The sequence below is a fragment of the Theropithecus gelada genome, chromosome 1, assembly GCF_003255815.1.
Source record: "Theropithecus gelada isolate Dixy chromosome 1, Tgel_1.0, whole genome shotgun sequence".
In the NCBI taxonomy this organism is placed as follows: domain Eukaryota; kingdom Metazoa; phylum Chordata; class Mammalia; order Primates; family Cercopithecidae; genus Theropithecus; species Theropithecus gelada.
In genome coordinates, this window is record NC_037668.1 from 128,127,246 (window position 1) to 128,149,789 (window position 22,544).

General features: G+C 35.7%; 1 protein-coding gene across 4 annotated transcripts in view; it reads left to right on the forward strand.

Moving 5' to 3' along the window:
• AGL (amylo-alpha-1, 6-glucosidase, 4-alpha-glucanotransferase) overlaps positions 1-22,544 on the forward strand; it is a 71,466-nt gene that overhangs the window by 35,841 nt on the left and 13,081 nt on the right. For all 4 annotated transcript variants that reach the window (XM_025402891.1, XM_025402899.1, XM_025402908.1 and 1 more), the window contains exons 21-28: positions 596-726; positions 3,714-3,850; positions 4,097-4,230; positions 4,917-5,092; positions 9,222-9,324; positions 13,207-13,432; positions 15,223-15,334; positions 22,313-22,448. In XM_025402891.1, the coding sequence (XP_025258676.1) occupies positions 596-726; positions 3,714-3,850; positions 4,097-4,230; positions 4,917-5,092; positions 9,222-9,324; positions 13,207-13,432; positions 15,223-15,334; positions 22,313-22,448 (1,155 nt within the window). The remainder of the gene's footprint in view (positions 1-595; positions 727-3,713; positions 3,851-4,096; positions 4,231-4,916; positions 5,093-9,221; positions 9,325-13,206; positions 13,433-15,222; positions 15,335-22,312; positions 22,449-22,544) is intronic.

A 22,544-nucleotide genomic window follows, 5' to 3' on the forward strand; every position in this document is an offset into this window, starting at 1 on the left:
ATCCTGGTCTCTTGAATAAACAAGCTGAGAGGCAGTGCAGCCTTAGAGAAGAGAAGAGAAGGGACATGGAGGATAGTATAAAGGCAGAGAGCACGTGATTTCCTAGGCCGTTAACTGACTTTTTATTATTCCTTTAGTGATCCTCTGATAAGTATTCTTAGTATACAATAACTAGCATAAAAAGTTCTTGATGTCTCACTTAGGGAAATATAAAGGAGGGAAATCAGATGAGAACACATAAATAAATAAAAGAAGGAAAACACTAAGTCCAAACTAGAAAGGCTAAAAAAACAAATTTATAAGATCAAGGATATAGAAGCCAAAATATTTTCCCAGCATACTTCTAATCAATACAATTTGGTACTTGATTATTTCCTTGGTTTGGAAGTATTGTTGCTTCTAATTGAATCTTTTGCATAATTTGTCTTTTAATAATTACTTATAATGTATGAATGTAATGTTTATTTGAATGCTGAGTTCCTAAAACATATACTGCTAAGACATTTTATGATTATAATTCAGATTATCTTCTTTTGTTTCTATTGACAACAAGCGGAACTTCAATATATGGTTATCTTTATTTTCCAATTCTTAGTATTGCCTCCAAATTAACTTTGGCTGAGCTAAATCAGATCCTTTACCGATGTGAATCAGAAGAAAAGGAAGATGGTGGAGGGTGCTATGACATACCAAACTGGTCAGCCCTTAAATATGCAGGTCTTCAAGGTAAGCAAATAGAAGGACAGCTGAGCTTTGTGTTTTTCTTTTAGGGTCGTCTGATGTCTTCTTTACAGGCGATAGAGTATATAGGCTCAGAGTATGCCTGCTTGGGTTGCAATTATGGCTCTGCTCCTACTCATTGATTGACCTTTGGCAAGTAATATACCCTCTCTGTGCACCAATTTCTGCCTCTATAAAATTTGAATAATATTACCTAATTTAGAAGGTTTTTGTGAGGATTAGTGAGATCATTCACATAAAACACTGAAAACAGGATGTAACACAAAGTAATTACCCAGTAAATTTTACCTAGAATTACTAGTTCTATCTCTTTCCTTAAGGTCTGTGTAGTTCTTTATCTATACTTGGACCTTAATTAATGTTTCTTGACCTGGTTTATTATATAAGAAGAAATAGAATATGCTTGTTTGGGCCCCAAGTGAGATTAGGTTGTAAATATAATCCATTCACCTTTTTTTAAATCTAATTGGAAATATTGCATATTTGTTTTATCTTGTAAAGAGAACTTACAGTAAAACATAGAGTAGTTGTAAGATGAGTTAAAGGAATTAAATATTTATCAGTTTAATTCATCTAGTTGGTAATATTTCCTTAGATGTTTAAGAAATTTGCTTTATCACACCTGTATTCCTAGTTCATATAGTTTTCCACTTATGCCTTTTATTCAACTCTTTCTTTGTCCATCTAACCCATCTTTAAGGACTAATTTAATTCTTGCATCTTTCATAAAAGCTTCTTTAACTATTGCTTTTTACAGTAATTTCTTTGTCCTCCAGATACCCATTGCATTTATTTTCTATACCTCTTACTTGGCCCTTGAAATATATTGCCTTGTTTTGGTAATTAGTATAATGATTTTTGTGAATCTTTATCAATGTGATTAAGAAACAGGCTTTAAAACCAGATTTCCTGAGTTACATTGACTAGCTTTATAACCTGAAGTAAATGCTCTGTGGCTTAGTTTTCTTATCTGCAGAGTGGTACCTACCACAGGGATTATGGTTAGGATTAATGAATTAATACATGTGAACAGCTCACTAGATGACACCTAGTTTATACTAAGTAATTGGAAATTTCTTAAATTTTTAAAACTTAAGTTGGAAATTTCTTAAATTCCTTAAAACCACACTAAGTAGGCTGCATACCTTGAGAAAGAATTAAGTTTTATCTTTTTTGTGCTTCTTGTTTTTTAGCTTTTGTATTTCCTACAAAATCAAGCACATAAGCAGTTCTCAATAAACTTTTTTGAGACTTTTTGAACTTAACGATATTTTTTTCTAAAATATTCTCATTTTTAACACAAAATGTTTTGTCCTGTAAGAAAGAAATATATGTGAGCCAGACATGGTGGCTCCCGCCTGTAATCTCATGCTTTGGGAGGCCAGAGCAGGAGGATCACTTGAGCTGGAGAGAGGTTTGAGGCTACAGTGAACTATGATCATGCCACTGCCCTCCAGCGTGGGTGACAGAGCAAGACTGTGTCTCAAAAAATAAGTAAATTTATTTAATTAATTTTAAAAAGATGTATATATGTTACCAGATTTAAGTAATCATCTGCTTCATTTTCACTCTGAGTTGTTAAACTACTTCTAGTTCACTAAAAAGACCAAATTTGTGTGTTCTTTTTCTAGCCTTTATCTTTCTTATAGTCAAGTTTGCTTCTTTGCTAATTCTCCTTGTCTTTCTAATGAAATGATTCTTCTTATCTTTTCTAAATAGAATTGCCCTTACCTGTTTATTTTTTGCTGCTTTATACTAATCCCTTTCCCCTCTGATCGTTTAATATTTTCAGCAACCCACATATTTCCAGCAGGCTGCTAATAGGAGCCTCAGGTTAAATCAGATTTAACTACTTTGTTGACCTTTCTTTCCCCTAAACAAAATGTATTTCCCTCCTTATAATATGGTATATCTAGTCATATTGGAATCCAGGAGTCCATTTTGGATCTGCGCCTTTCATCCTCAATATCCAATCAGTCATTATGATTTGTGGATTCTTTTCCATATTCTGTTGGGTACACCATATCCTTTTTATTTCCAGTTTTCACTCTATTCTAGGACTAAGTCCTATAAACAAAACCAACTAACCAATTTTCCAAATCTTGTTACCTCATCTGCAAATCATTCCATTTCATTGGTCATCATCAGATCTGTTTCTAAAACACTGTTTTCCTTATGTCCTTCCATTATTCCACAGTGAGACCAAAATTTACCGAGCATTATCTGCTGTCCATGAAAATGCTAGGGCATATGTAGAATATTATTTTATAGTCTTGTTTCCCAACATCTTTATGTTTTAAGTATATGTATATATATATGTGGGTATATATATGTGTGTATATATATGTTTCCCAACATCTTTATGTTTTAAGTATATGTGTATATATGTATGTGTATATATATACACATACACACACCCCTCACTTTGATATTTCACTTAGTTCTAAGTACCTCCCATTAAATTTCAACAATTCCTTCCAAAGCATACTTTACTCTTATTATCTCCATAGGTGTTCTTGTTCCCTCTGAAACCAGTTCTATGATTTCCTTAAATCTAGCCTGAATATTGATGAACCCACTACTTTTCAACATGAAAAAACATAGGCTTATCACTTTTCTTTCTTGAGATGCTTTTGGGCAGGGAAGCCATGCCAGTTACCCTTGAATATTATAACATTAAAATCCAAAAGAATAAGACCAGTCCCAGAAGTTATGAATCCTGAAAAGCTCTTTATATCTCTTGTGACAGTGGTCTCCTTCAGTATGCCTTTGTAACTTGGCTCAAGCCAATATTGCCACACTTATCTTGAACTATATTAAGCGCTGTTGGGGACTGGGTAGCCCTTGTGTCTGCCTCTGATACGTATTCACCCCAAATCACTAGAATAGACACTAGCAGAGTAGGGACTAGAGGATATACGAACAAATTGATGCTACCAATAATACAGCATGACATGTCTCTGCATTTTCAGGTTTAATGTCTGTATTGGCAGAAATAAGACCAAAGAATGACTTGGGCCATCCTTTTTGTAATAATTTGAGATCTGGAGATTGGATGATTGACTATGTCAGTAACCGGCTTATTTCACGATCAGGAACTATTGCTGAAGTAAGTAGAACTATATTATAGTCCCAAAAAAATCAAGGACATAATAATAAATATTACCATGTTATATATAATATTTAGATTGTTTTCTAACCTGAACTGTTTTCCTCCTTTCTTCATCATCTTTCAGTACTAGTAAATGGAAATAGGGTTTATAGATTACTAAAGTTGCATGTTTAGATTTACCTCTATAAACACACCTAGCCTATACACATACCAAATTAACTTTCAAATTTATTTTTATAACAGGTTGGTAAATGGTTGCAGGCTATGTTCTTCTACCTGAAGCAGATCCCACGTTACCTTATCCCATGTTACTTTGATGCTATATTAATTGGTGCATATACCACTCTTCTGGATATAGCATGGAAGCAGATGTCAAGGTACATCCAACAAAACTTGAATAAATGGGCATATCTGTGTAGAAACTATATACAGAGTCACTTCATACATGTTCTTAAAAAACCAAACCATGAAGAACTGTCATAGAACTGAAAAGGCTTGTAGGTGGATAGTAAATTTATTAGCATCCTTTAGTCTGTGTAGCATACAAAAACAAGCTTGAATATTATAAAATCTATTCTAAAAGCTAATAAAATATATTGATGAGTATTGTTTTATATTGTTTCTGTGTATTCATTGACTTACTGAGTTAATTGATAAAATTTCTGAAACATACATGTATGATTTTTCTAATTTTTCAAGAGGAAAAAATTCCACTATTATTATGAATGAAATTTGCCTTTAATGATGAATTTTCCTAAAATGGAACCACAAATTTAAGCATACTAGTGAGAGCCACCAAATTGATTAGGACATAATTTCAGAAGAACAAACTTTCATTTCTGCCATTTGTTTTACAACCGTCTGTGGACTGTAAGCCAGCTAAAATAATGGGTGACATGAAAGTAGTTTTGAAATCTAACCAAATTTTAAAAAATTTTAACTAATATGACCATTGTTACAGATTGTATAGAAAAATCATTTGAAGGAAAGAAACCAAGTAAAATAAAACTGCTAAAAATTGTTATATTTCTACAAGTAATTAATTCCATCACTTTTGTTACAGCTTTGTTCAGAATGGTTCAACCTTTGTTAAACACCTTTCATTGGGTTCAGTTCAACTGTGTGGAGTAGGAAAATTCCCTTCCCTGCCAATTCTTTCACCTGCACTAACGGATGTACCTTATAGATTAAATGAGATCACAAAAGAAAAGGAGCAATGTTGTGTTTCTCTAGCTGCAGGTAAGGAATTATGTACAAGGTTGAAATATGTAAATAAGTAGTATTCACAGGAGAAAAGTTATAGGAAAATGATTATTTTTAAAAACCTTGTAACGTTACTTAAGATTTTATTTTACCGCTTAGTACATTTCATAGATTTTCACTCATAAAAATAGTAACCATGCATACTGTTTAGTTATAACTGTGCACCAGGCATTTATGTGTGTTTTTTATGGCTAGCTGATGCTTTTCTTCATGTTTCTATTTTTTCCAACTCTTGACATTCTGTGTTTTTTTTTTTAATCAAATTTATTTTACTATCTTCTTTTCTATATTTTCCCCAATTTTAAAAAATAAACCCAACCTTGTAATTATCAAGAGATCATGTAAAGGTCCCTAAAGATGGATGTTAAAAAAAAGATGTTAAATAATTTTTTCCATGGGTCTAATTGCAATCAAATGCTTTCAACATTTGAATCAATATCCTTTATTCCAAGAAGATTTAAAACCTGAATCAAGTAACAAATTCAAGTAAGCAAAATAGACTAAAGGACAGGCTTTTGTTTTCTTTTTAATACATTTCAAGCATATTTCTAGAAAGTACTTAGTATTTGAGGCAACTGAAGTTTAGAACTTTCCAAACTAAACTGAAAAATACCAAGTTACAGGAAGAAAGAAGTAGTATTATCTGTGTAATTCCCTCTTTTACCCTTAAATTTGCAGCTACTTAGACCAGATAAAAAGACTTAGTGATACCCAACAGCTAAAATAAAAATTACTTTCCATTAAAAATGTTCATGAAACATTCATAAAACGCTGTTTTAGTTCTGTAATTGTGTTTTTAGATTTTCACTTGACTGTTTGATCTCCTGGTATCCATTGTTGCCTCATGAATCCATGCAGATGCTCGTGAAACAACCTTAGCCAGAGGGGCAAAAGAAACATTGATGTAAATAACTTGGTTTTAAAGCCTACTTTTTAGAAGCCTATTACAAAAAGTAGTAATTTCAACCTTTTTGATTGTGTACTGCTGTTGTTAAACATCTTCAAAACATACACTTTAAACGATATACTGATATAAGCTGTTACATCTGACATATTTATCAGGTATGATATAAAACAAAAACTAAAAAATTAAGTTGATAAACAAATACAAGTAAAAGTGTGATATTTGCTTCTAGCATCCCAAGGGAGTGTTTGCCTACTCTTTACTTGAAAAAAACAGGNTTTCCATTAAAAATGTTCATGAAACATTCATAAAACGCTGTTTTAGTTCTGTAATTGTGTTTTTAGATTTTCACTTGACTGTTTGATCTCCTGGTATCCATTGTTGCCTCATGAATCCATGCAGATGCTCGTGAAACAACCTTAGCCAGAGGGGCAAAAGAAACATTGATGTAAATAACTTGGTTTTAAAGCCTACTTTTTAGAAGCCTATTACAAAAAGTAGTAATTTCAACCTTTTTGATTGTGTACTGCTGTTGTTAAACATCTTCAAAACATACACTTTAAACGATATACTGATATAAGCTGTTACATCTGACATATTTATCAGGTATGATATAAAACAAAAACTAAAAAATTAAGTTGATAAACAAATACAAGTAAAAGTGTGATATTTGCTTCTAGCATCCCAAGGGAGTGTTTGCCTACTCTTTACTTGAAAAAAACAGGACTGTATTCAGATTTGCAGATAGGTTTTTTGGGGTTCATTTTAAACTGATTGGGAATGTCTTCCTTTGGTTATAGTATTGCAACAGCAATTAAAAACAATGGCTCATACCTGTAATCCCAGCACTTTGGGAGGCTGAGGCGGGAGGATCACTTGAGGCAGGGAGGTCAAGACCAGCCTGAACAACACAGCAAGACCCCATCTTTACCAAAATAAAACTAAAAATTAGCCAGGCATGGTAGTATGTGCCTGTAGCCCTAGCTACTCAGGAGGCTAGGGCAGGAGAATCCCTTGAGCCAAGGCGTTTGAGGCTGCAGTGAGCTGTGATCACACCCCTGCACTACAGCCTGGGTGGGAGGAGACCCTGTCTCAGAAAAACAAAAAAAAAACAAAAAACATTGTAGCCTGTTCTAATAATTGACAAATTTGAAATCACTTAGAAGATATGAAATCTATTAGTTGTGTACTCTTACAGGTCAAAAAGCTAATACAAACATTTCCATATATCAGTGCTAGAGATTTTATAGTTTTGACTTTTTCACAAAGACAGATTGCATATATTTTTGGATATACTGATTCAGACTCACCTTTGAATCTACCTATATTCATGTTTCATACAAGGAATTAAATAGGTCAGACTACTAGGAAGTGTCCTTATGGCACAGAGTGCTATATATATGTTAGCTGCTGTCATTGCTATCATCAAAATTATGTATATATCATCCATATATAAACCATACATATTAACCATAAGTAAATAATACACAGTGTATATGGAGAAATTTTGTACCATCATTCTGGAGACCACATAGGTAGGAAAAAGGTCTAATTCTTATCTTTCTTAATGGAAGAAACTAACATCTAATTTCCAATAAACAGAAACTTAAATTGTGAAGTACACTCGGGAATTGCCAAAACTTTCTTTTAGTCAAATTCTTTCACCTTTCAATTTACATATTAATATTGGTTTTTTATTTCAGTTATCAAATGTTTATAGGGATATATTATATACAGTTACAATTTTCAATGAATACATACTTGTTGGTGAACAAGGTAGATGAGATTTCTACTCATAGGTCTTATTTCCTACTGGGAAGATACATTCATTCAACAGGGAGCAAACAAGATAATTTTCAAATAGCGTTAAGTACTTTGAAGATAGTTATAAATGAATGCTGTGTATATTTTATTTGTCCTCAGTTTCCCCAACCAAAATATGTGTGATATTTGTGCTTTAGCATAATTTTTTTTCTTTTGAGACGAGTTTCGCTCTTTTTGCCCAGGCTGAGTGCAATGGTATGATCTCGGCTCACTGCAACCTCCGCCTCTCGGGTTCAAGCAATTCTCCTGCCTCAGCCACCCAAGTAGCTGGGATTACAGGTGCCCACTACCATGCCTGGCTAATTTTTTGTATTTTTAGTAGAGACAGGGTTTCACCATGTTGGCCAGGCTGGTCTCAAACTCCTGACCTTAGTGTTTTATAAGAAACCAAACTCAATCTTTAAGTAAAATTTTAGATTGCACCATTAATCATACTATTTTATCTTGTATATAAAAGCTCCAATTACCTAGAATGTCCAAGTTATTTGGCACATTAAATCCTTGTTTTTGTCTGTAAAATTAATTTTTAAGTGACAAGTAAAATTGTACGTATTGTATACAGAATATAACACTTTTAAGTTATTTTAAATTAGTGGGAAATTTGATAATAAATGTTGACTCAAGTGATAGATCAATAAGTATACTTAATTAGGTATCATTAAGTTAATAATTTCATATTTTGATTTATTTATTATCCTTAAGTTCAAGGTAGAGTCTTTTAAAATATATAATTGATATTTAGTGTTTATGTGTTAAGTATTTGATCTCCGATTTTACTTTTTAAATTTAATTTATAAAAGAAAGTTTGGCCAGGTACAGTGACTCATGCCTATAATCCTAGCACTTTGGGAGAGCAAGTTGGGCAGATCACTTGAGCTCAGGAGTTCAAGACCAGCCTAGGCAACATGGCAAAACTTCATTCTCTACAAAACGTATGAAAACTAGCCAGGCACAGTGGTGTCCACCAGTACTCCCAGCGACTTGGGAGGCTGAGGTGGGAGGATGGCTTGAGCCTAGGAGGTGGAGGTTACGGTGACCCAAGATTGCGCCACTGCACTCCAGCCTGGACAACAGAGCCAGACCCTCTCTCAGAAAGAAGAAAAGTTTACCTGTGTATTCACACCTCAATTTAGATAAGTATCCCTCTATAGCAGTGGTTCTTAATCTTATTTAGGTCATAGATTCCTTTAGGAATCTGATAAGAGGATGGAATCCCATTTGACAAAAGTTAGCACAAATAATTTTAGACGGTTTTAGAGGATTTGCAGGTACCTGTCTTGTACCCCAGGTTTAAAGGCACTGTTCTATAGTAATGGAGTTCATAGGTTTGTGTGTATTATTATGGTTAACATATTATTTTGTTGTGTTTTCCATTAGGCTTACCTCATTTTTCTTCTGGTATTTTCCGCTGCTGGGGAAGGGATACTTTTATTGCACTTAGAGGCATACTGCTGATTACTGGACGCTATGTAGAAGCCAGGTAGGAGATCCTCTAAAGTGTTGTACTGCAAGTTTATGTCTGAATGTCTTTTACGTGCTCTTCAAGCTTTCCTTCTTACCCATCTTTTCTCAACATTTGGTAGCTGTATTTTCTTTAGGTATTTTTTATTTTATTTTTGTATGTTCACTTAGTAGGATCATAAAATTTCAAAGGGGTGAAAATCTTTGAAGTCACTAAGTTCTAGTCCTTCATATTACAAGACAGGTTATCTTTAGCATTAGCTAATTTATTTCAACAAAACTAAAAATGTTATAACATTTTTATGCCTTCTGTAGTGAAGGCATTGCTAGTCTTTCAGTCTTGCAGAATTATAATATCAAGTTTTCCTCTATTTGTTGTCAAGCCTTGTAACCTCGTTTTATGTTTTCTAGACTTAAAATGGTTTATTTTTGTTTTTGTTTTTTGTTTTTTATTTTTGAGACAGAGCCTCGCACTGTCGCCCGGGCTGGAGTGCAGCGGCACAATCCCGGCTCACTGCAACCTCTGCCTCCGCCTCCCAGGTTCAAGCCATTCTGCTGCCTCAGCCTCCTGAGTAGCTGGGATTACAGGCGCCCGCCACCACGCCCGGCTAATTTTTGTATTTCTAGTAGTGACGGGGTTTCACTGTGTTGGTTAGGCTGGTCTTAAACTCCTGACCTCATGATTCGCCTGCCTCGGCCTCCCAAAGTGCTAGGATTACAGGCGTGAGCCACCATGCCCGGCCGTAAAATGGTATTTTTTTAATGTCACAATAATATGAATGAACTTATTGGAGATTGAAAGGAAAGCGCTACAGCAGTGCCACTCAAAATGCGTTCCACACATCAGTAGTGTCACCCTCACCTGAGAGCTTGTTAGAAATGCAGATTCTTGGACCCTATGGCAGGCCTCCCAAATCCAAACCTGCACATAGAGAGAGTAGGGTTGTTGGGCAGAAATCTGTGTTTTCACAAGGTCTCTGGATGATTATCAACAACCTAAGGCTGAAGTTTGAAAGCATAGGTCTAAAAGTTAAAACTTTTAGCAAAAAGTCATTTATATGATACCTTGTTTTGATACCATCAGGAAAATAACTGAAGTTTGTGTCTTTACATGCCAAAATTTTATTTTTGATACTTTTAAAACTGAAGTTTTTAGGTGGGCATCTGAAATGAATTGCATTTTTGCTAGTCGGATATAAGACCTTTTCTTACTATCATTATGGAGCTATAGAAATTTAGGAAGCTATTTGCTTCTTCCCTAAATGCCCCTGAATTACTAATTTAGAAGAAGGAAATGGAACATCAGCATTCAGCGTAGTATAGTGGTTAAGAACTCCAGCTTTAGACCAGACTGCTAGCTTCTAATCCTGGTTCCAAACTACCAGCTGACAAATTACCTCACTGGGTACTTGTGAGGATCAAATGAACACATACAGTTAAGGTGTCTAGAATAATATCTGCCACATGCTGAACATTTCATAAATGTTAGTTTTTATCATTATTAATATTGTTTAGGCTCCCAATTATCACTTCTATGCAATATCACAAATTTCCGCTGCTTAATTGTACATAGGACTGTCTAGATTATTGGTTAGCAAACTATGGCCTGTCGCCTGTTTTGTATGGCCTGTGAGCAAAGAATAACTTTTACCTCTTTTTTTTTTCTTTTGAAACAGACTCTCGCTCTGTCGCCCAGGCTGGAGTGCAGTGGTGCGATCTTGGCTCGCTGCAAGCTCCACCTCCTGGGTTGACGCCATTCTCCTGCCTCAGCCTCCCAAGTAGCTGGGACTACAGGTGCCCACCACCATGCCTGGCTAATTTTTTGTATTTTTAGTAGAGACCGGGTTTCACCATGTTAGCCAGGATGGTCTCGATCTCCTGACCTTGTGATCCGCCTGCCTCAGCCTCCCAAAGTGCTGAGATTACAGGCGTGAGCCACTGCGCCCAACCAGAATAACTTTTACCTTTTTAAAAGGTCGTTTAAAAGAAGAAGAAAGCATATGCTACAGAATTCATATATGTCTCACAAAGCCTAAAATACTATATGGCCCTTTATAGAAAAGGTTTGCCTACCCCTGATCTAGAGGTGATTCCCAGAGAATAATATATTATCCCAGAGGATATTTGTTAGGGTAGTGCTAGCTGCCGTAAATTATAAACACTTAAAATCTTAATGGCTTTTCACAAATCAGATTTATTTCTTGCTTGTAGTCATAGATGCATGCTCAGTAAGCAGCCTTCCACATACTGATTCATGGAAGCAGGTTTCTTCCAGCTTGAGGATCTATCAGTTTCCATGGCTTCTGGGGCCTCTCCAGGAGGCAAGCAGAGAGGGAAAGAGAGCTGGGAGAACACACCTCTTCTCCATACACTTACCATGCATCAGTTCTGGCCACAACCAACTGTAAGATTGGTTGCGAATTGTAGGAAATTCGTTTTAGTGGACATATACCTCTACCTCAGATGGTTCTATTTCCTCCCTCTACAGAAGTCATCATGAATCAGAGGTCATTTTGTTAAAGTGTACAAGGTTGTTCCAGATGGTTAAGATTGCTAGCACTATGGCCCGGTGTGGTGGCTCATTCCTGTAATTCCTGTAATTGCAGCACTTTGGGAGGCTGAGGTGGGCAGATTGCTTGAGTCCACGAGTTCAAGACCAGCGTGAGCAACAGGGTCTCTTAAAAAAAAAAAAAAAAACTACTATTCTGACCTTTTATTAATTGAAAGTGTCACTGTCTATACTAATATTTTTGTACTTTATAAATAAAAAGCTTCCCATTGCATTACTGTTTAAAAAATGGGCATTAAATTGAGACATAGAATTAATGAAAATTTCTGAATGGTTTAGCCAAAAAGCAGTAAGGCCTAGACATTTTAAATGACGTTTCCAAGGTCACACAGATGGCAAAGCTAGGATTTAGACTTCAGCCTTCTTATTTCTTAATTTCCTGCTATTTCTAGAGTGCCATGCTGTCTTACAAACTAAATTTTGATTTGGTATATAATAGTAAAATAACGCTTTAAAAAATAAACTGTCTTCTACCAGTTTTTAAACTGGTTGAATTATGTTTTTCAAGGTCAGCTTCTACCAGTTTGTTTTCTTTCTTTCTTTCTTTCTCTTTCTTTCTTTCTTTTCCTTCCTCCCTCCTTCCCTCCCTCCTTCCCTCCTTCCCTCCTTCCTTCCTTCCTTCCTTCCTTCTTTCCTTCCTTTCTTTTTTTTTTTGATAGAGTCTTGCTCTGTCGCCCATACTGGAGTACACTGGCACAATCTCAACTCGCTGCAACCTCTGCCTCCCAGGTTCAGGCAATTCTCCTGCCTCAGCCTTCTGAGTAGCTGGGACTACAGGCATGCACCACCATTCCCAGCTAATTTTTGTATTTTTAGTAGAGACAGGGTTTCACCATGTTGACCAGGCTGGTCTCAAACTCCTGAACTCAGGTGTTCCACCAGCCTTGGCTTCCCAAAGTGCTGGGATTACAGGTGTAAACCACCATGCCCAGCCAGTTTGTTTTCTTATATGTTTGTTTTACTCTTGATTTCTGCTATTTAAAATAATAAAGTTCTTGTTTAATTGTTACTTCGATTTTGAAATACCATAGACTTCAAAAGTAGCATCTGGAGCTATGAGGTACCTTAAAAATCACCCAGTCCAGTCTCACATGAAAAACCTGTATCAGAGAGGGAGTCACACAGATTGTTAGCATAACATTCTAGGCTAGAATCAAGGTTCCTGACTTTAATTCTCTACTTACTCTATCGTGTACTTACTCTATCATGTTATGACTACTTTCTACATGAAAATATAAAGAAATAGGGCAAGAGAGAAATGCATTCAAAATATAGTCACCAAAAGTGACTGTTTTGTTTTCATTTCTGATCCACTTAATTCTGTTGTTTTAGGAATATTATTTTAGCATTTGCTGGTACCCTGAGGCATGGTCTCATTCCTAATCTACTGGGTGAAGGAACTTATGCCAGATACAATTGTCGGGATGCTGTGTGGTGGTGGCTGCAGTGTATCCAGGATTACTGTAAAATGGTTCCAAATGGTCTAGACATTCTCAAGTGTCCAGTTTCCAGAATGTATCCTACAGATGATTCTGCTCCTTTGCCTGCTGGCACACTGGTAAAGATATTTCTTAAAATAATTTTTTTCTGAAAAATGACTTTTAGTTTCTAATGTAAAAATAAGTGTAATTAAGAATCCAAATCTTAAGAATTATTCAAATGTCAGTATTGATTTGGCACCTGCTGGTACTGTAAGTGATTTGTCTTTGCCTAAAGAACTTTGCAACATGGTAAAAGAGATGATGATGTGTACATAAATATGGCCATTGCAATAGAGTGTAGAGGAAGTGTTGTGTAGTCTCTTTAAAGAAAGAGAGAGAAGGTCCAGTAAGTAGGTCTCAGGGAGAACCTTAGAAAATAGCTAAAGTTTCACCTAAATGAGCCATAAAAGGTGAGCAGGACTTTAGGAGAGATGGGGGAAGTTGTTGGGAGACATTAAAGATGAAAAGAAGCCGGGTGTATGGCAGACACCTGTAATCTCAGCCTCTCAGGAGGCTGAGGCAGGAGGATCACTTGAGGCCAGGCGTATGAGTCCAGCCTAGGCAACATAGCAAAACTCAGTCTCTTAAAAAAAAAAAAAAGAGGAAAGGAATAATAAAGTTGCATAGTGGATTGAAGCACAGTTTAGGGGACATAGTACTTATCGTGCCTTTATAAGAGCCTAGGCTCTTATAAAACACTTTTTGTAAAAACGTCAGTCTGGTTTGGCTTTTTGTGTACTATATCTGCAGGGTAGTAAGAGATTGTGGAAAGGGTGAGCCAGGTTATGGAGAGCCTTGACTACCAATCCAGGGAGCTTAAAGATTATCTTATGAACAGTGAAGAATGGATAGACATTTTTGAGTATTTTTTTCCCCAATCAAGAATGGACAATAGTGCTATACTTTTGCCACTTCTGATATGCCTTTATATGAATATGACTGGGGGGTGGGGAGGGGTAGTAGCTGTGTAAGCTACTTCAGGGCTAGCATATATTTGTGTCCTCATGATATTTATTTATATCATGAAGTACTTAAAGAACATTTGTCCAAAATTTTTTTTTATTTGTCCTCTGTTATCGACTGACATTTCCATTACAATGAATATAAGTTCATGCTATCAGGCAGGTAATTATTTTACACATAACTATTTGTTTTCTCACAGTTTATCCAAAAATATTTATTCACAGCTTTATAATTTTTATAATTACTAGTAGAATTTTTATATTATAGAGTTTTGATTTTATTCAGAGTCTTTAAAATGAAACATAATAAGTAAGGACTCTAAACATTTTGCTTCTATTTAATATTCTTTACCTTATTTTTAAAAATGTAATTGTATATTTTCCCAAATGTCATACTGAGGATCACATTTATTGTTTATATGGGCAAAGAAAATGACTTACGAATTCTTTACATTCACTGGGGTATTTTCCAAAGTCATTATGGATCTTCAAATTTGAGAGTTCCCCTTTAGCACATAATTTATTCCCATTACCTATGTATGCAGATGAGCAAGAATAGCAATGCCAATTTAAAATTCAGATGCTGGATAACAAGCTAGGTTCATTTATTAGCTGAACAGATCTCTCTAATAGGAACTGTACAAGCTCCCTAGATTCGTTTTTGTATGTCAACAGATTATTTTATGTCACAGACATGAATAGTCAAAACTACTGATGTTAAATATTTGTATGCTCATCTGTATTATTTGGTATATAGGAGCTGCTTCTTCCGTGGCCTCACCCAATTCCTATTTCTCACTCCAAATGAAACTATATATTTTCACATTACTTCAGTTGTCAGATTTGAGGGAAAATAAGAAAAATGTAATTTCAAACAGAGGTAACACCCATTATGTCTCAAACAGGATCAGCCATTGTTTGAAGTCATACAGGAAGCAATGCAAAGACACATGCAGGGCATACAGTTCCGAGAAAGGAATGCTGGTCCCAAGATAGATCGAAACATGAAGGATGAAGGTACAGAACTTTAACTAAAATAGTACAAATTTATCGAGATGATGAAATTAAACCTTGTAATTGTTCACTTAATATTTATTTGTAAGCCAAACCTCACAGTATAATGATGAAAAAGATTAATGTAGTTCCTGATCTCACCAAGTTTTTAGTTTCTAGAGGAAAGATAAAATTTTATATCTTTTGTCAGCCAATTTGAAAGATAATTTTGGTGGTTTCATTTGTAACTATAATAATCGCCATGAACTGAACTGCATGTTTACTATGTGCTAGGCATTGTGGTAACTACTTTACCTATGTTATTACCATTTAACACTCACCAAAACGTTGGGAATGAGTGATATTGTTTCCATTTTTACTAAATGAAGACTGAAGCAGAGTAGCTTGCCCAGAGTCACATAGCTACTAAGTGGTAGAGGTAGACTTTACTCGTGGTCTGTCTCAAGAGCCTAGGCACTCATAAAATACTTTTTGTAAAAAGGTTTGTTTGTGTATGGTATTAAAATAAATATGCTTTTCTAACTTCTGTTGAGTTCATAATGTTCCTCATCTCATGGCACACTATCATTGCTGCCAATGCAAGGCTAATAGTAATTTATTTCATTTTATTCCCCATTCCCCTTAGTCTTTCCAATGGTTTATTTTATATTTATTTTGTAAAATATGCATTGTTTTATGTTCATGTGGGTTTTTTAAACTTTATAATTTTGAAAGATTAGACTCATAAGAAGTTGAAAAAATGATACATAGTATGCCATGAACTCTTCATCCAGTGCAATATCAAAATCAGGAGATTGACATCAGTATGTTTTCAACTTTTACCGGTTTTTACATTCACGTGTGTGTATGTGTATGTGTATGTGTAGATCCGTGCAATTTGACCCCATGTATAGCTTCATGTTGCCACTGCCATAATCAAGATACAGAACTGGTCCATCACCATAAAGATCTTTGTGTACCGTTTTATAGTCACACCTAACCACTCCACCCCCAGCCCTGGTCTCTGGCAGCTACTAATCTGTTCTGCAACTTATAGTTTTGTCATTTTTAGAATGTTATATGAATGAAACCATACACTATATAACCTTTTGAGACTGATTTTTTTCCCTGTGCATAATGCCCTTAAGATCCATTCAAGTTGTTGCATTTATCAATAGTTTATTCCTTTTTGTTGCTGAGTAGTATTCCCTTTTATGCATATACCAGTATTTATTTAACCATTCATCCAAACCATTCATCCATTGAAGGAATTTGGGTTGTTTTCATGTTTTGGCTAATACAAATAAAGCTACTATGAATATTCATGTACAAGTTTTTGTGGGACACATAGGTTTTCATTTTTTCTGGGATAAATGTCCAAGAATGGAATTGGTTCATATAATAAGTATATGTTTTGTTTTAGAAGAAACTGCCAAACTATTTTCCAGAGTGTTTTACCATTTTAATAAATGGTGGTACCTCTTTCTTTTAAGCTGTTCTGACAGCTTCATAGACCACTACCAACTGTGTGTGGTGGGGTGGGGACGGTCTGAGATGGAGTCTCGCTCTGTCCCCCAGCTGGAGTGCAGTGTCGCAATCTCAGCTCACTGCAATCTCCACCTCCTGTGTTCAAATGATTCTTGTACCTCAGCCTCCCAAGTAGCTGGACTACAGGCGCATGCCACCACACCTGGCTAATTTTTTGTATTCTTTGTTGTTGTTGTTTTTGTTGTTGTTTTGGTAGAGACGAGGTTTTGCCATGTTTTGGCCAGGCTGGACATTGTGATTTTAATTTGCATTTCCCTAATGGCTAATGGTGTGGAATATCTTTTCATGTGCTCATTTGCCATCCATCTTCCCTCTTTGCTGAAGTGTCGGTTCACGTATTTTGCACATTGTCTCTTTCTTTATTATTTTTCAGAGACAGGGTCCCACTCTGTCACCGAAACTGGATGGTAGTGGTGCAGTCATACCTCACTCAACCTCTAATTCCTGGGTTTAAGCAGTCCTCCTGCCTCAGACTGCCAAGTAGCTGAGACTACACGTGTGCACCACTGAACCTGGCTAATTTCTTTTTTAAATTTTTTTGTAGACATGGGGGTCTCCCTATGTTCCCCAGGCTTGTCTTGAATTCCTGACCTCAAGCAATCCCCCGCCTCAGCTTCCCAAAGTGCTGGGATTATAGGCATGAGCCACTGAGCCCAATCTCTTTTGTCCATTTTATAATTGTATAATTGGAGTACTCTTTTTTTGTTGTTGTTGTTATTGTTGTTTTTTTACTATTGGGTTTTTTTTTATTGTGGTAAAATAGACATAATGTATATTTACCATTTTACCATAACAGTTACAATTTTAGCCATTTTAAGTGTACAGTTCAGTGGCTTTAAGTACAGTCACATTGTTGTGCAACCATCATCACTGTCCATCTCCAGAACTTTGTCATCGTTCCTAATTGAAACAGTAACTCCTCATTATCTCCTTCCCTAGCCCCTGGAACCACTATCCTACTTTCTGTCTCTATAAATTCAGTTATCCTAGGGACCTCATATAAGTGGAATCATACAGTCTTTGCCCTTTTGTACCTGGCTTATTTCACTTAGCATAATTATATTTTTATCAATACATAAAAGTTGTACATACTTAGCATAATTCTTTTGAAGTTCAGCCATGTTGTAGCAGATGTCAGAATTTTATTCCTTTTTTTTGTCCTTTTTGTGATAAAAAATACATAACATTAAATTTACCTTAGCCATTTTCAAGTGTACAATTCAGTAGTGTTAAGTGTATTAACATTATTGTGGAACAGATCTCTAGAACTTTTTTACCTTGCAAAACAAACTCTATACTCGTGAAACACTAGTTCTTCCTCCTCCATCCCCACCCTTCCCATGCCTTAGTAACCGCCTTTCTACTTTCTGTCCCTATGATTTTTGACTACTTTAGATACTTTATATAAATGAAATCATGCAGTATTTGTTCTTTTGTGACTGATTTTTTCCACTTAGCATAATGTCAAGGTTCATCTATCTCATAGCATGTGACAGGATTCCCTTATTTTTCAAGGTGCGTAATATTCCATTGTGTGCATACATTTTCTTTATTCATTCATTATCAGTGGGCATTTTATTGTTTCCATCTCTTGGCTCTTGTGAATAATGCTGCAGTTGACATGCATATGCAAATATCTCTTCAATATCCTGCTTTCATTTTTATGGATATATATACTCAAAGTGGAATGCTAGATCGTATGTTAATTCTATTTCTATTTTTGAGAAACTTCTATGATATTCTCCATAATGGCTGCAATATTTACATTCCCACAACTATTTGAATTTCTCTGCATCTTTGCTAACACCTGGTATTTTCTGTTCTTTTGATAGTGACCATCCTAATGGGCGTGAGGTGGTATCTCATTCTGGTTTTGATTTTCATTTCCCTAATGATTAGAAGTGTTAAGCATCTTTTTATATATTTGTTTGCCAATTATGGGTCTTCTTTGGAGAATCGTCTATTCAAGCACTTTGCCTATATTTTAACTGGTTTTTGGTTTTTTGGCTATTGACTTGTAGAAGTTTCTTATATATTCTGGATATTAACCTCTTATCATACATATGAGAATTTCATTCCTTTTTAATATATTCCATTCTATGTATGTACCACATTTTGTGTTTCCATTCATCTGTCAATGGACGTTTGGGTTGTTTCCACCTTTTGGCTATGGGGAATAATGCTGCTGTGACCATTGGTGTACAAATAGCTGTTTGAGTCCCTGCTTTCAATTCTTTTGGGTATATACCTAGAAGAGAACTTGCTGGATCATATGATAATTGTTTATTGACCTTTTTGAGGAACTACCACATTATCTTCCACAGTGGCTGTGCCATTTTACACTCTTACTGATAGTAAACAGTTTTCCGTTCCTCTATATCCTCACCAATACTTTTCTGGTTTTGCTTGGGTTTTTTTTCCCCCACTAGTAGCCATCCTAGTGGCTATGAGGTGGTATCTCATGGTTTTGATTTGCATTTCCTTAATGATTTCTTAGTGATGTTGAGCATCTCTTCATGTGCTTATAGGCATACATGTATCTTCTTGGGAGAAATCTCTATTCACATCCTTTGAAATTTAGGGAATGAACTGAGTTCTTTTGTTACTGAGGTGCAGCGTGCTTTGTATATTCTGGGTATGAAACACTTATTAGATATGGTTTGCAAATATTTTCTCCCGTATTGTGGGTTGTCTCTTTACTGTCTTAAAAGTATCCTTTGATAAACAAAAGTTTCTGATTTTGGTTAAGTCCAGTTTATCTACTTTTGTTACCTGTGCCTATTGTATCATATGCAAAAAAGCCTCATCAAATTCAGTGTCATGAAGCTTTTGCCGTACATTTTTGTCTAATAATTTTATAGTTTTAGCTCTTATGTTTAGGTCTTTGATCCATATTGAGTTAGTTTTTGTATACAATATTAAATCCAAGTCAATTTTTTTTATATGTGAATATCCAGTTTACTCAGCTCTGTTTGCCAAAAAAAAAAAAAAAAAAAAAAAAAGACAACTGTCCCTTCCCCACTGAATGGTCTTGGCACCCTTGTCAAAAAACGTTTGACTATATATACAGGGTTTATTTCTGGGTTCTCTGTTCTGTAGACTTCTGTGTCTGTCTTTATGACAGAACCACACTGTTTTGGTTAGTGTAGCTTTGTAGTAAGTTTTGAAATGAAGAAGCATGAGTCTTCTAACTTTGTTCTTTTTCTAGATTTTTTTGGCTATTCAAGGTCCCTGGAAATTCCATATTTATTTTAAGATGGAGTTTTCTGTTTCTACAAAGCATCATTCTCTTTGGAGCATTTTTATGATACCTCCCTTAAGCTTTTCTGTCAGATATTTCCAACATCTGAGTCACCTCAGTGTTGTCACCTGTTAATTGCCTTTTCTCATTCAGGTTGCGATTTTCCTGATTCTTGGCCTGACAAGTAGTTTTTCATGTTTTCCTAGACCTTTGGATATTATGTTATAGGACACTGGATCCTGTGAAATCTTTGATTTTACCGAGTAGCCGTTATTTAAGTTTAGTATGCAGCTTCTGGCCCACTCTTGTGGGCTGTCATTTCAATGACAATTTAATATTTAGCAAGATTATTCTGGTCTACTTCATTCATGGGCTATCAGGAGGCCACTCAGGAAACCTGAGTGGAATTCCACACTGTGTAGTTTACTTCTCTAATCTTTGGGTGTGTTAATTCTCATCTGTTTCACATGTAGATTGGTCAGAGTCTGCCCAGGCCTTCCTATACAGCTTTACAGCATCATTTTTGCAGCTTCCTCCTTTTCAGATCATCCCTGAAATCTCTAGTTGGAATGTGAGGGGCACCCCATCACTGCTGGGCAGGGCATGGAAATCCAGACTCTCCACTCAGTCTCTGCTGGCAGCATGCTGTCAGGAGAGGGGAGCACTGTCCCTAACGACCTGCTCCCACCGGGGGTAGAAGTCCATACTCCCCACCCAGTTTGTGCTAACATCATGCAGCAGGGGTAGGAAACACCCTGGGCTGCCTGCTGCCACCCCAAGGCCACCTACTGCTACCAGGTTGGGAGTGGAAGTTCAGACTCCCAGATTCCCCTTGTGGTGTCCATGGGTACCAAGCTGCTGAGGAAGGGGAGCACTGCCTTGAGCCATCTACTACCCCCAGGTAGGGGATAGGAGTCCAGGCTTCCACTCAGTCTCCACTGACATTCCAGGGAGAAAGGACATCCATGGTATTTGCTGGCATAGGGTGGATGTTGTCATAAAGGTTTCTGTCTGGTTAGGGTCCCTCTTTCCTTTTCCTTTGGCTAGAATCAATTGGTTTTTCTTGGAACTTTTTGTCATTACCTGTTGAAGGTTGCAGGTTGCTTTTCCAAGGCAACATCTCACCCAGACTGGTATATATGGAGAATTTAAAAAAAAGAAGAAAAAAAAAAAAAACTCGGGGAACTCACCACTATGACATTCCTCAAGTCTTGCGGTTCCTAGCCAATCTGCCTTCCTCTTTACACTTTTAGAGTCCTCTTATGACAGTCCACTGTATTACGCTCAGGGATTTTCATTGTACTTAAGAGAGGAAGATCAGGGAAAAATGAGTCTTCTCCCCTTTTCCATACCAGAAGTTTTTGTACTTTGTGTATTTATGTGTGTTTGAGTATGTGTAAATTACTTATTACATAGCATATATTCAGTGTCCTATAATACGTACTATAATCAATTTATGTTTTGAAATTATACACAGATATTAGATATACCAGTATTATCTATAATTAAACTTTTATAAAAATGTTATCTCACTATATATGTCCTTTTGCAACTTGTTTTATTCAACCATTTTGTTTTGGAGATTTATCTTTCTTGTATAAATTTAAGGGATACAAGGGCAGTTTTGTTACATGGATGTATTGGGTAAGGGTGAAGTCTGGGCTTTTAGTGTAACCATCACCCAGATAATGTACATTGTACTCATTAAGTAATTTCTCATCTGTCACTCTCATCTCACCTTTCTGAGTCTCTGGTGTCTATTATTCCACACTCTATGTCCATGTACATATATTATTTAGCTCTGACATCCATTTTGATACATGTAAATCCAGTTCATTAATTTCAAATGGTATAGAGGGTTTCCCATTGTATGAATAAACTACAGTGTTTATCCATTCCTCTATTGAGCAGTTATTTTTTGTGAATGCAAGCAATGTGGCAGTGAATATCCTCATACACATCTCCATGTGCATATAAATAAAGGTTTCTCTTGTATATATATAGAAATGAAATTCCTATGTGGTAGAATATGCATATCTCCAACTTTGTGCTTTGTATATTCTGGATACAAAATCATAAGATATCACCAAACTGAGCTTCAGAGTGGTTGTCCTAGTTTATTATATTTAAAATTTTGTAATGTTTTAAAATATTTGTATATACTGTATATAATACTTATAAAAATTTTATTTTATACATGTTTTGTTTTTTAGGTTTTAATGTAACTGCAGGAGTTGATGAAGAAACAGGATTTGTTTATGGAGGAAATCGTTTCAATTGTGGCACATGGATGGATAAAATGGGAGAAAGTGACAGAGCTAGAAACACAGGAATCCCAGCCACACCAAGGTAGTGTTAATTTTATAGTGCTGTGTAATTATACCCTTTTTTAAAAAAGCACATACTTGTGGAATCTTTTATTCTGTTAACTATGAACTCTTTATA